General features: G+C 42.7%; 1 protein-coding gene across 1 annotated transcript in view; it reads right to left on the bottom strand.

Moving 5' to 3' along the window:
* Nucleotides 1–14,757, bottom strand: part of LOC308306527 (integrin beta-1-like) — a 55,813-nt gene that overhangs the window by 7,843 nt on the left and 33,213 nt on the right. Inside the window, exons 5-13 of the mRNA XM_080751547.1 lie at nucleotides 14,242–14,412; nucleotides 11,487–11,725; nucleotides 9,786–9,941; nucleotides 7,341–7,436; nucleotides 6,357–6,446; nucleotides 5,956–6,096; nucleotides 4,531–4,733; nucleotides 1,869–2,110; nucleotides 96–318 (exon numbers count right to left, since the gene is read on the bottom strand). Of these exons, the coding sequence (XP_080607673.1) occupies nucleotides 96–318; nucleotides 1,869–2,110; nucleotides 4,531–4,733; nucleotides 5,956–6,096; nucleotides 6,357–6,446; nucleotides 7,341–7,436; nucleotides 9,786–9,941; nucleotides 11,487–11,725; nucleotides 14,242–14,412 (1,561 nt within the window). The remainder of the gene's footprint in view (nucleotides 1–95; nucleotides 319–1,868; nucleotides 2,111–4,530; nucleotides 4,734–5,955; nucleotides 6,097–6,356; nucleotides 6,447–7,340; nucleotides 7,437–9,785; nucleotides 9,942–11,486; nucleotides 11,726–14,241; nucleotides 14,413–14,757) is intronic.

The raw sequence follows: 14,757 nt of genomic DNA, 5'->3' as shown, positions 1-14,757 counted from the left end.
ACAAAAAACAAACAAAAAACACAAATGCTACTGTGCTTCATGTTCATCCCTAGTGGCACATTGGTGAGACATGTTAAAGCGACTCGCTCACTCACTTGTGTTCAGGGCACACCGTGGGACAGGTAGGGCAGGCCTCACAGGTGGGCCCCTGGAACTTGGGGTTGGTACACTTGCAGACTCCACATTCGCATTTTCCTCTGCCATTGCAGATGGCCTGGTTGCTTGCCATGCAGGTCCTGTTGTCCAGTGAACAGTCACAGGCAGTCCCGGTCCACATGGGGTCGCAGAGACACTTCCTGCAGTTACAGACTCCATGCCCTGCACACAAAAGAAATCTTTTAATACTGTTTTAGTCGTCTGAAAAGGTTTAGTTTTAGTCTAGTTTTAGTCGACAACATATCATAAGATTTTGGTCAACTACATCTGCAAAATGCATTTTGTCAGGCCTTGATGGCGTCGTAATGGCTGATTTTACACTTGGTTGCTTGCTGAAAATAGCAAAAGTACTTAAAGTACTTAAGTAAATGTACTTAGTTACTTCCCACCACTGGTAAATACATTGTCAGCCAAGTGGAGTGCAGAGAGAACAATGTGGTGCCTCAAAGAAACTAGGATACGAGGTAAACAATGAAACTAGAATCTTTTCCAAAAACACGCAATTCTCAACATTTGTGGTAAATCTAATCAGGGATGGAGGGGGGGACGAAGTTGTCTCAAGCCATCACATGATTCAGACACAGTAGTCCCTCTCTGCATCTATGCAATTTCTTTGTGTTAAACACCAACTTAGTGATACCAAGCAGTTTCGTTCAGTCTATATACCATACAAAAGCTGTTGAGACTGAGGGGTTTTCAGGTCTGCTCCATTCCGTCAATGCAAACGTGACCCAGGTTATGAAAGATGGCCTCAAGTTAATTGTTGTAATTAATTTAATTTGCATAGTGTTAATAGGTAAATATCAACTATGTTTGCCTAATAGATAGGCCTAAATGTGATTTGCATCTACGCCAGTTGTACTCCTTCTACTCATGTACATATTTAAAGTGCATACATGTTTCTTTTACTAGTAAATGTCCCTTTGGCATCACTGGTATGATGAGGAAATTGACTACTCTTGTGGTTTGACAGACCTACTTCACTAGAAATGACAGTTAGTTAAATGACACGAAAACGGCATCAGAGCCCCATTGACTTCTAGCTTCGTAAACCACCAACTTCCGTAATCCAGGAGGATTCCAGAAGAAACAAATGAGAATGCGTTTTCCGGAAGTGGGCGGATTACGAGGCTAATTGACTTCCACTATAAATTTAAATATTTATTATGAAACAGGGTTCTTCAACAGGGGGTCCTAATATCATATCAGATCTACAATACCCACATGACACATTGTAATAGATTTAGGATAAAAAAAGAAAATAGATATTAAGATACTTAGTGTAGCCATGGAAATACGGCTAAATAAGTATAGGGCCCATGGAAATAATAAGGTCAACTAAGTACAGCAGGGTTCCCCAATTAGTTTTCCCCAAGGTCCGAATTATGTCAAGGGTACCAAGCCGAGGGCCACAACATGGGGAACATTGCAGGGGGCGACGGTGGCGTTCCGGCTACTCCAGCAACAGTTCAGATATCGTCGTTGTCGGGTGAAAATCTTGTATGTCCAAAACCGTTCGTTTTGCATTCACAAGGTTTCCACCCGACAACGACGATATACTAGTGTTGTTGCTGCTCTTATATACTACCATTATTACTGGGGTTGGTGGGGGCCAGACAGTAGCACCCCGCGGGCTGCAAATGGCCTGCGGGCCGCCTATTGGGGAACCCTGAAGTACAGGGTTTACGTCATTTTAAAGTTGTCGTCCTCACCTCCGCACAGCTTGTTCCCGGCGCGGTCACAGTTGAAGTTGTCACACTCGCACCACTGGCCGGTGTAGCGCTCGTCGGGGTGGTTGTTCCTCTTCTTGCACTCGCACGTGCCGCAGATGCAGTCTCCGTTGTTGCTGCAGATGTCGGTGCCGTTGTCCCTCCGGCACGCCTTGTCCATGTCCTCTGTGGGCACGTCGTTGCTGCTGCACTCGCACTGTCTGCCCACGCGTCCTTCGTTGCACCTGCGAGACGGAGGGAGGGGAGGACAGACGAGGTTGAAGATGATCAACCCCACGACAACGCTACAGACTTTAACCCATTTAGAACGGGTACACATTATTGTGTATCATTATTTTATGCTTTAACTATTGAAAAATAGCAGATATACAAGCTCACAGCGCGGCACCGAGTGCCGCGCTGCGAGCTTGTAGATCTGCTATTTTTGAAAAATCTTTAAAATTAGAATTTTGACCCGATTCTATAAGTGTCTTTTGAATCCCTCTTAAGATTTTTTGAAAACCCTACGTTTCTATGTCAGCAATCTGGCCAGCCATCGTCAAAGAAAAGATCCTTTTCACTTAACTGGAGCTCAGTTAGTCTGTTCTTGAGAGAATACTATGTCAGTGTGGTTCTCAAACCTTTTCATGTGAAGGACCTCTAAAATGATATGTATTTGGCCACAGACCCCCATCTCAAAATATTAGGACCCCCCAGAAGCAAAAGTTTAGTTACAAACGTTCGCTTTGAAAATACATACATTATATTCAAAGATTTGCAAACATTTTCACGACTTTTTCAAAAATAGCAGATCTACAAGCTCGCAGCGCAGCACTCGGTGCCGCGCTGTGAGCTTGTATATCTGCTATTTTTCACTGGTTAAAGCATTCAATAATTCTAGGCCTAAATTCCTACATTTAAAGTATGGTGCTTTCCACCCACATGAGATTCAGCTCAGCTTAGGTTGTTCTTACTGATGAATACACAATACACCCAATGTACTCTCTTGGCGATTGGTAATTTGATCTTATAATAATAATTGCGACCGAAGGTCGCAGTTTACTATGAGAAACGCCACAGCTTGTCTGCGTCCGTGTAGACGTGTACACATTTTTAAGGTCTATGGGTTTGCCGCTCTGACATCATGCTCTGATGTCACTGTGATGTCAGGGGAACCACTCTACCAGAATGGGTTCGCCGCTCTGACATCACGCTCTGGCTTCACTGTGATGTCACACTAACAGAATCCCTTTTATGCCCATATATGGCGTTCCCTGATGTCATCAATATTAATGATGCCCTGTTAGAGAGATCCCTGTGATGCCAGGGGGAACAAATCCCTTTTATGCCCATATATGGAGATATGGAGTTCCCTGTGATGCCAGGGGGAACAAATCCCTTTTATGCCCATATATGGAGATATGGAGATCCCTGTGATGCCAGGGGAACAAATCCCTTTTATGCCCTAAATATGGAGATCCCTGATGTCCACAACCCTGATGTCCACAGGAACACGGTGGTGCAACCTCGCTCTTTCGCCTGTCGCCCTGAGGCGTCTTACTAGTATATTATATAAAAAATAACAGCCACAAGTGAATAAGAAAGTCTATTAGTCCGCCTAATATTGCAAGAATTAGAGGGTTCAGATCTAAACACCAAAAACTATCAGAAAGCTTGAGCTCATTAAGAATGCTAGTTATGACTGGAACTAAGAAAGCTGAATACATTACAATAATTCCAGTGAGTCACAGACCTAATTTTGAAATACTGCTGTTTGTCTTTAAATCATTTGTGTATATATTAAGACCAAACTACATCCCAGACTTGCTCTTACGTTATGAATCTGAATCAGGTCATCAAAGACCGGTCTACTAAATGATCCCAGATTTAAAAACAAAAAAAGGATACTGATTAATCAACTTTTCTTTTGATCCGAAATGGTGAATTTTAAGTGGTGAATTGTTGAATCTGATGGAGTGTTGTGAGAACAAGAGAAAGCGTACAGACAAAACGAGTTGAGGACTTCAATAAAGTCGTTCATATAAAGTGTTCAGGAGGACACTAGCATTTTGGCTACGTTTGAGTAAAGTCATGGAATGTATTGGTGTCTGGAAAAGCCATAAGCTCTGTTTGGAGAGTTTAATGGGAAATCCCAGGGTCTGAGAGCCCAACTATGATCCGGTAACAAAATATATTTGTTTTTGAAACACAAAACCAGCAATGGTATCATGGTTATTTCCACCCAGCACACAGTGGCTTAACAGAAGGATAAATGCTCTGACAAAATGTTACAAGATAAGTCTGACAAACACCACCTTAGTGTTGACAGTGCACAACTTGACTGGGTAGAATAATTGCACTTTGACCTTTTTTTTTATTAGCTTTTCTCCATTTTATTTATTATATATTATATTTATTTTTGTGCCTTACGGTATGTACTGAATTGCTGTTCCCCCCCCCCCCCCCCAAAAAAAGAAAGTGTTTAGGACAAGGTTTACTAAGGTAATAAAATCAAGCATAAAGCCCGCCCAAAACCTCATTGAATGTTTTGCTCGGTAGAAGGTGAACACATGCGTAACACAAATAAACTGGCCTGGCCTCGTCTTACGGTACATGATAATGAATGAAATGCATGAGGACTGTTCTTCCCAGACAAGGAACTCACTTGCAGGCACCACATTCGTATGTTCCGTTTCCAGAGGCGCAGAGCTCACTGTTCTGGATGCCGTCCTTGTGACAGTCACACTCGCAGATGAAGCTCAGCATGATCTCCAACTCCTCCGTGAAGCCCAGTGGTTTGATCTTAATGACTTCAGGCTTGCCCTGCTTGGGACAGCCCGTCGCGGTCACACTGATGGTGAACATCACCTACCGGGGAAGGAAGGAAGCAACCGGTCAAGAGAGCACAAATACTGGCTGACTTCAGCAGATACTTTGTGTAAAATGCAAAAGGTAAGGGTGATCTCCCAAGTGAAATCTGAAATCCAATAACCTTTAAGGACCATTCCAGTGTTATTTATGATGTTTTGCCCTTTGACTACAATTCATTACATCCATACAGTAGCATGCTACAGTTTCTTATTTTGGATCAATTACTGTTATCTGTTTCCCCCATTTTTTATACTAAGTAAGACTTTCGGGTGTTAAAGGGATATTTCACTTTCAAAAAAACTTTTGGTCATTTTATTGTCTAATTAGGCTCTTGAGAACACCCTGGACAGTTTTTGAATTTCTTCATTCGGTATTTAGATATTTGATAATGAATTTCCCCTCTTCCAGGACCTTCCTATACAAACCCATTATAACTTCAAACTCCATTTTAACCATGATAGATTCAATGAAAATAACTGTGCTTTTTTCTGGTGACTCCTGACACCCTCCGAATACGTGAGCAGGCCGTGTTTTTTTCGATAACTTTTTTCATTTATTTTTTATAATCTTTTATTGTATTTAATAATTTCAATTTCCCCCAAAAAATGTACCAAAATGGCTATTATCTCAAAGTTTTCCTCGCAACATAATCACTAAAATATCGTCACTGTCGGGCAGAAACCTTGTATCTCCAAGTTTCAAATGTATGTCTTTTGCCCTGCTTCATCATACAAGACCGTCGCACAAAACTAGTGAAAACAGCCGATCTACAAGCACACAACGCCTCGCAATTGTGTGGCGTTGTGTGCTTGTAACATTTTAACATAACCAGCACAGACAGACAAAGAGACATTCATGGATTTATATTTTAAAGTAACTTTCTCCCCCCTGGACCCAGGCTATGGCAGCTGCATACCCCTGCCATACCCAATTGAAGCCCCTGGCTCAACAGCACCGCTGGGTGGCTGCAGCGGTTGTTGCCGTGCTCATACAAACACACTCGGTCAAATGTTTGAGCAGCAGGCACCGCTCAACAAACAAACCTGAAAGTAGCAGAAATAGCCAGTCTGCAAGCTCACGTCATTGTAGATCTGCTATTTTAGCTATTCTTTTGTACACTTTGGGCAATGGAATGTCATTTCAGCCACAAATCGTGATGAAATGAAAATGAAATGAACTAACATATAACAAGAAGGAAATCTTTTCCTTCAGTCCCCACCTCATCGCCAATGGAGATGTTCGAACACTTGCGTCCGTTTTCGCCCTCGCTGACCACGCCGGTCTTGCAGCGGGACGTGTACGCTATGGTCACTCCCTCTGGCAGCTTGCTGTTCTCCAGAATGACCTCTGAAGAGAGTGACTGCCAGCAACACGGAGATAACAAGTGCAAAATGTTATTACAGGCCTTCATGGAATTTCAGCTGGTAGCTTTGTTTAGCCTGCAGGCCACAATCCACAAGTGGATTGATTAAGCCCAGCACTGAGCATGAACACATGTTTCCAAATAGTTTGGATGGTGATAAACAATGAGAATGTTAATGTTTTAGTTAATAGTGCTTACGTCATAATTCAAGGCAGTGATTGAAGCAGACAGGGAATGCTACTGTATACTGTACTCACGTTGTAGGCGTCAATGATGAGGTTGATCACATTGCTAGAGTTGGCAGACAGTGTTCCCACTGCAGACTTTGGAATCAGATTTTTCAGCTCCTGAGCAGAAAGAGAATATACATCAGTGCAAATTTATGTCTGCGGAATCCTGCAATCAATGGAAACCCTACTGTAAAGCCACGAGCGAGGAAGAAAAATACTTTGTTTTCAGCTTTCTGTTTTTAACTGCGGAAACTCAAAATGCACGGCACACAGAATGGTAAAACCCCAAACTATGAGGAAGTTTAAGAAACTACATTATTGAAAAAATAAAAAAATCATTATGGGCTTGATATTTGAAACAATGAGGTGTTGTTCCGTATTGAGGTTTCAGTCATGGTGGACACAACAATGCAAACTTTTATCCTACTCTGCCATCCAGTTGGGTTAAAAGAAACAGTGACAGGGCAGAAGGAAACCATCAGAGCTTCAAGGAGATGCTACTGTTAATGAGGAGCAGATGCCGTTAGTCTGGGTCAAGAGTTCCCAAACCTTTCAGGCCACGACCCCCCAAAATAATCAGATTTGAGCTGGGGACCACCCAAATAATCATTATTTGAACTGGGGGACCCCCCCACCCAGTACTTGGAATTGTATAGGAGTTGAGGCATTCAATTTGGTTTGACTCGGTTCCACAGATAAAAAAAAATTGAGAATAGCCAATCTACAAGCTTGTAGATCAGCTAATTTCACGATTCTTTCTTTCTTCATTGACAATTTGGCCAATGTTTGACCAGTTGTATAGTATAGTTTGTGATTACTTTTGATGCAGTAATGGTCTTTTCCCCCCTTTTTTGGTATTAAAAAGGTCTTAAATGTCACTTCACCGTCATCTGGGGACCCCCCCCCCCCAAAAAACAAAAAAAAAAGAAAATACAATACAAAACATGTAGGGACCCCGAGTCCGACCCACAGGTTTAGAAGCACTGATCCAGAGAAGGAGCGAGGACTAACTTTATACACAGGCTGGAACTCTTCTGTGACGGCGAAGATGGTCTGGATGTTGTTGTCGCTGAGCTTCTGCACCAGATGAGCGATGGAGGGGTAATCCTACAATGACAGAAAGGAAAGCCACAATTCACCATGAATAAGAGATCCAAAATGTCAGTGGAAAGTCCAAGCACTTTCTCACATATGGAGCTCGTTAGGTTAACCACTTAAAGCCTGAATGTACACGTCGTCGTGCGACCGTGTCACACGATACAAAAATAGCAGATATACAGTATGAGCTCACAAAATATAATAATACAAATGTCACTATAGGCCCCTTTTCCACCAAAAGATATTTGGTTCTAGAACTGGTTCCGTTCTAGATCCGAGGTACCATGGTGCTTTCACGGCATCCAGGCACGAACCGGCTTGCGCTTCCACGTCAAAAGCACCATTGTAATTAGGGGCAGGAGCCCCCAGCTGCCCTAGGTTCGATTCCAGCAATGTGTTGAATATGACAAAGGCAAAGAGTCCATTTAATGGGAGAGATTCAATCGTCAATGGCAGTTACTTTTTGTTTTTTAAATGATGATTTTTTCACTTGCTTTTGCCATTATGTGGCATCTGCATCTTCCAACGCGTAGAGCAGTGACACGCCCACATTGGTTACAAACCAACTCTCAGGGCTCTAAACCAATTCATTTTCAGTGGAAACACTCTAAACTGGTTCAAAATTAGCAGGGAAAAAAAGAACGGAACCGGTTTAACCACCGGTGGAAAAGGGGGCCAGTGTGATGTGTGTTGTTGTGAGCTTGTAGCTCAGCTATTTTAACCCATTTAGGCCTAGGATTATTGACTGCTTTTAACTATTGAAAAATAGCAGATATACAAGCTCACAGCGCGGCACTCGGTGTGAGTTACATTTGTAACTCAAATATTTACTTCTGGGTGGTCCCTGGAACAACATATTTTGAGATGGGGGTCCGTGGCCAAATACCTGTAATTTTGGGGGTCCTTGACATGAAAAGGTTTGAGAACAGCATGATTTAGGGGAAGGATTTAGAAGTCGGGTCAAAGATCGGGTCAAAGATATTCAAAGACTTGCACTCATTTTCACGATTTAAAAAAAATAGCAGATCTACAAGCTCGCAGCGCGGCACTCGGTGCCGCGCTGTGAGCTTGTATATCTGCTATTTTTCTAAAGTTAAAGCATAAAATAATGGTTAAAGTGGTTAAAATCTAACACGACTCTAACAGGTATTTGAGAGTTAAAGAGGTGGTGCCATGATTTCCCCCCCCCTCTAAAACATGATTATCAGGTATTATGATTATACTAGGAGGATTTTTTTTTCTCCAAAAAAGTATACAGAAAGAGTTAAAATTGGGTTTTGATGTGGCCACACCCCCAGTTCATTAAGTATGCATGGATGTCATGGTGGGTGGTGACCCAGCTGAAGTTAGCCACGCCCCACAATGTTGGGTGAATGGTAACTAGGGGAGGAGTTGATACTGTGACATACTTAGTATATGTGTTTTTTAACTGACACTTTTGACCACAAGGTGGCAGCCTCCAAGAGAAAACAAACAAAGACCAAGAGAATACATCATTTCTCATAAAAACCACACCAGGGGGTCTAATGAAGTACTTCCAACCTCCTAGACACATGAAAAACAGAAAAAGTACAAAACTATGGCACCACCTCTTTAAAGGTGATACACCATGCATTTAAAAATCGAACCTCTGTTCGAAGTGGAGCTGTGTGTGTGTGTGTGTGTGTGTGTGTGTGTGTGTGTGTGTGTGTGTGTGTGTGTGTGTGTGTGTGTGTGTGTGTGTGTGTGTGTGTGTGCAACAGCGCCCCTCCCTTAACATGTGTGGTCAGAAAAGGTTACTGCAGGCTACAGACAGACACGGAGACACGGAGACAGACAGACAGACAGACAGACCCACACACACGGCCACGTATAGGGAGCTTGTGTTCCACACAGCTCCAAAAAGTATTTATGTCATATTGTTTATGTCCCAAAAACGTTTTTCAAAAGGTTTGAGGCTAAATTACCACTCCTGAATAGAGAGCCTCTCTCATTTTTGAATGGCTCTCAGAGCATTTCAGCTGCAGTACCACCTTTGGTCTGAACTGCGCCACCCCCCCAAAATCCTTTTGAAAAACATTTTTTTTTGAAAAGTTTTTTTTTATGATGACGTCACAATCGGCAGATGACGTCACAATCGGCAGCAAATCTGAATAGCCTGTTTTGAGAACCCGTGGGATACTTTTAACCTTTGCCTTCAAAAAAACAGAGAAAGACACAACGGTCAGAAATGGGACTTTGTGAGGATAGAAGGTGCTAGTGGGACCCCAAAAAAAGGTTTTAAAATAGGAAAAGTGAAATTTTATGGTGTATCACCTTTAAAGGTTTAAAAAAAATCAAGCAGAGGAATGCTGAGCTGCATGCATACAGTACACATACATAGTAGTGGCTCATGGTGTACACGTCGTTCTCCAGGTGACATTTCCCATCGTTGGGGAGCACAATGCCGCCCAGCTTGCCGTCCCCGGCAAAATGGAAGCCGGCGTCGGTGGAAAACACCAGCAGACGGGTCACATCCCTCCAGCCAATCTGCTCCTGATGAACGGAAAACAATGAAAAGAAAACAACCGCTGTAAAAGATAGCGTTTCACTTTATTGCTTTTCCTTTAAAGCTGTACAAACAAACCAGAGTCTGCTATCCACCATAGACTGATGAAATCTGATTAAAAAAATCTGAGTACAAAAAAATAAATAAACATCTGAACATGTTGAGCCGATTATCAGTGCGTCCACATAAAAATGCACTAGTAAACACCAGCATCTCATTAAAAGAAATCCTTTTTAATGATTTAATCGCCAAATCACCACATAAACTTTGTATCGCTGCAAGCAAATGCCATAATTGTGGGAATATAAACCTGGATGTGTTTATTAGCCTTAGCGGGCCACCCGGGAGCGCTAGTGTTTTGTTCCCATGCCTACTTAGCAGCGTTGCCAAGTCTTGCGAGAGAAATAAGCTGCCAGGGGCATGAAAACAAGCCCAAATACAATATTAATTTGGGGGTACTTGAGGTCCTTGACATGAAAATGTTCAAAAACCAGTGGTTTAAACAACATTTAGGAAGCAAGCCCAAATAAGCAACTATACACTTTAGAAACAAGACCAAAAAACCTCAACCCAACGCAGCTACCACCGGGGAGGCCACCTTCTAGTTCTATGGCCCTAGGTTGTGGAATGCACTGCCACTGGAGCTAAAATGGCAAGCTCTCTAATAGTGTTTTCAAGAGTAAGCTGAAATATATGTATTTTTTTTCTCCCTATATGGCATTCATTTGAATTAATCTTGTGTTCTCATCTTGTGTTTTTTTTAGTTTTTTTAAATATTTTTTCCCTACTGTTTGACAGTTAATTTTTCTCTGCCATCCTATTATTTATTATCTTAACTAGCCCTTACCCGTTCAAAGATATGAGCTCCGAAATTATGTGCAGTGTGTGGGTTATGGGATGTGTGCACTGTGCACACAGTATATGAGGGATGGAAAGTAACTTTAACTGGTGCTTGCATGATAATATGTAGGACCATCAATGTAAGAAATACCCGTTTCGTTTAATGGCTACAGAGATACTGTGTGTCCCCACACACACACACACACACACACACACACACACACACACACACACACACACACACACACACACACACCTGGTTAAACATGTTGCCTCATGCTAGATGCAGAATAGATATGCCTCATGCTAGATGCAGAATAGATAGTAGATACACCATAAAAATGCTAATATACAGCATATGATTTGTGAAAGTGACAAACGGGCTTCACAGTTATGTCAGGTGTGTTCATATGCTAATGGTGATGCGATTTCAGATCAATTGCTCCAGCCACTGAGGAGAAACACTGTTTCAGACAGACAGACAGACAGACACTCACTCAGACATTCGGAAAATTATATGTTTGATGTGAAGCACTTTGGGCTACATTTTCATGTATGAAAGGCGCTATACACATAAAGCTATTATTAATAATATTACCAATATTTACAAGCGACTTTACAGGGGGAAAAAGGTGGAAAAAAGCCCAAAGTGGCTCATAATAATCGCCAACAAGGCCAACAAGGCAACTTACCCGGCACACGGCCACTTGCATGATGGCATCGAAGCCGCCCTCGGGAGAGTCCAGGTTCCCAGAGATGTGCTGCATGCCCACCAGGTTGTTGAACTTCTTGCCGTCGCTGGTGAGCTTCAGCACGTTCTTGTAGCTGAAGGGGCTGGTGCAGTTCTGGTCCCCCGTGCACGGGTTCAGCAGCTTGGCTGGAGTGGTGCTGATGTAAGGCATGACCGTCTTCTCCACGAAGGAGCCAAAGCCTTCAGAAAAAGTTAAACACAAGGAAACAAGATTCAAAATATGTCCGGAACATTTATTTTATTTTAATGTGTTATCCTTGACAAACACACACACACACACACACACACACACACACACACACACACACACACACACACACACACACACACACACACACACACACACACACACACACACACACACACACGCACACACCCCTCCCTCCCACCCTTCTCAGGGTCTGTCCACCTATAGCCATAGAAAGGTACTTGCACTACTCTTCATGGCATAATATTCACAGTATCGTTGATCTTGAACATTGAAAAAATTACATTTTAGAGAAAGAATAAACAAATCCGAAACAGACACAAAACAAAAACAAATGACAGGCATTGACACTAAGGCTTGCCCACCTGCCCCTGGCAGGTAAATGAAACTTTAGGGCAGGTGAAGTTTGCTTTCAGGTTGCCCGACCGGGCAAGTGCTCATATGAGAGGGGACGCAACCGTCTATAAACGCAACACAAGATAGATCTGTCTAAAGTTTAAACAACTGAACGTGGCCAGCGTGCTCTGTCTGGTTTGGTCTGTGGAATATAAAATAAGAGCACTGTTTACCTATAATGGGCTGTTTGATGTTGCTACACTTAAAAATATAAAATAACAAGTGTGAAACCATAGACATATTCAATTTCAATCATAGCTATGTAGGTATTTGGATGTGGAGGTATTGAGGTGTGACATTTTAACGCACAGTCCCAGAAAGTAAATAAATAAGTGTTAAATTGAGCGGTAATTAAAATATTACCTATCATCTTATAATGGACGATTAACTTTTTGGGCAAGTGGGCATGAACTTTGGGCAAGTAGAACATGACCTGTACTTGCCCTAGTGTCAACCCCTGAATGTCAATATTCATTGACATTTTCAATGAATATGTATTTGCAGTTATTATTGTAACAAAGCGCTGGAGGTATTTTAACCTTTTAAGATCTGAGACCAATTCTACAAATGCCTTTTAAATCAGCAGTTCTTTCAATATATTTCAATTTTTTTTTCTAAAATAGCGTATGTGCAAGCTCACAGCGCGGCACCAAGTGTCGCACTGTGAGCTTGTACATCTGCTATTTTATGAACAGCCAATGCCAAACGACACATACAGGAAGCTGCGACACACTGCCTGAATTTGGGGAGGCAGGCAATGAGATTGTTGAATGTAACAGGGTAGCAAACGTAGCAAACGTTTCCTCTATTCGTTTAACCTTTACTGAAGATTCTCTGAGAGATCATTGAGGCAGACCCTCATTTACATTTAATTTATAAGCAACTGGCATGGCATTGTGATTGTTTTCAGACATTAAACCACCACCACTAGTCCATACCCGGGGATGTGCGCACTCACAGTATTTGCAAACTTTGGGTTATGCGCTGTGTACACAGTATATGCTTAGTTAAAGTTTGGGAGAAAACGTGTTCAGACAGACAGATAGAGATTCCAAGATGATATAGTGGGATAAAGTAGGATTGCTCTTTCAGTACAAGCGTTTTTGATCCCTTAGCCTAAAGGGACAATTGACCTGTGATTGCCAAGTTCCACCAAGTTTCAAGACAATTACAGCAGTCAATCACGAATTTGACCTTTTTGACTCAAATGTTAACCATCTCTTCGGGGCAGCCTTTGGCCTGTGCAATGTCACCTGTGCGATGTCAATTTTGACTGAGACCTTGACCTTTTTTAACCTAAAAGTTACCAATCTTTTCATGGCAGCCTATACTGATCATTCCCACCAAGTTGAATGAAAATCCGTCCATGAGGTATTTCGCTGACAGAAAAACCGTACTGTAGAAACGGGACATGGACTGAATGCCCTGCCATGCGTAGTTGCGGGCAGGGCATAAACTGGGAGACTGACCAGAACAGATTGGATTGGATTGAATGGCTGTTCATGGACGGGTGTTATTCTCAGGGACGTGCTGGGCCCCTGATTCAGCCCGGGAAAAAGAGTTGGAGAGGCCCTCATTGCGCGCTATAGAGAGAGATCTCTCTCTATAGCGCTGCTGCTACTCAAAGATTTGCCATTTCAGATCATGACAAGTGACAAGCCAGTGGGCCAATTACATGAGTTATATTCTGTTGTTGTCGGGTGGAAACCTTGTATGTCCAAAACCGTTTGTTCAAGTATTTATCATTTTAAAAATGAATTAAACTAGTGAAAACAGCTGATCTACAAGCACACAACGCCTCGCACCGCGAGGCGTTGTGTGCTTGTAGATCTGCTGTTTTCACTACTTTTGTGCGACGGCCTTGTATGATGAAGCAGGGCTTTGCTTTGCAAAAAAAAAGGTTTCTGCCCGACAGTGACGATTTACTTTGTTGGCCGACGAAGGCCGACATTTTATTTTTATTTTTTTTCCTAACGGCCGGCCTGGACCGGCCGGGAATGAACCGGCCGTTCGGGAGTTGTCCCGCTTTTCCCAATGGCCAGCACGTCCCTGGTTATTCTGCACGATCGAACAAGTGATTTTTACCACCCACCTATCCTGAAGTCAGAGGTGATCTTGGACATCTCCAGCATCAGACTGGTTCCCAGATTCTTGACGTTCTCCAGATCGTCCTTCATGGAGTAGGACAGGTCCATCAGGTAGTACAGGTCGATGGGGTAGTCCTCTGCACGCTTGAACTTCAGGTCGAATGTCTGGGGCTCACCTACACAAGCAGATGGCATGGGTTTATTATATAGGCCCTGCACTTCACATGATATACCGTAGGAACATACCCTATACCAGCGTGTGTGTGTGTGTGTGTGTGTGTGTGTGTGTGTGTGTGTGTGTGTGTGTGTGTGTGTGTGTGTGGGGGGGGGGGGGGGGGGGGGGGGGGGGTCACCTCACCAGATGACAGTGAAGTGACAATTTAAGGACTTTTCAACAACTTTTCAGCAGGGATCAGCAACTCTCTATAGCTTAGTTTTTATTTAGTTTTCGTCAGTGAAAAAGGGTAGCCGACGAACATTTTTAGTCATAATAGTTTAGCCCATTTAGGATATATATATAA

This window comes from Nannobrachium achirus (assembly GCF_963921795.1).
Source record: "Nannobrachium achirus genome assembly, chromosome: 21".
In the NCBI taxonomy this organism is placed as follows: Eukaryota; Metazoa; Chordata; class Actinopteri; order Myctophiformes; family Myctophidae; genus Nannobrachium; species Nannobrachium achirus.
Note: the sequence above shows the minus strand (reverse complement) of the source record. Positions and strands in the feature narration are given on the sequence as shown.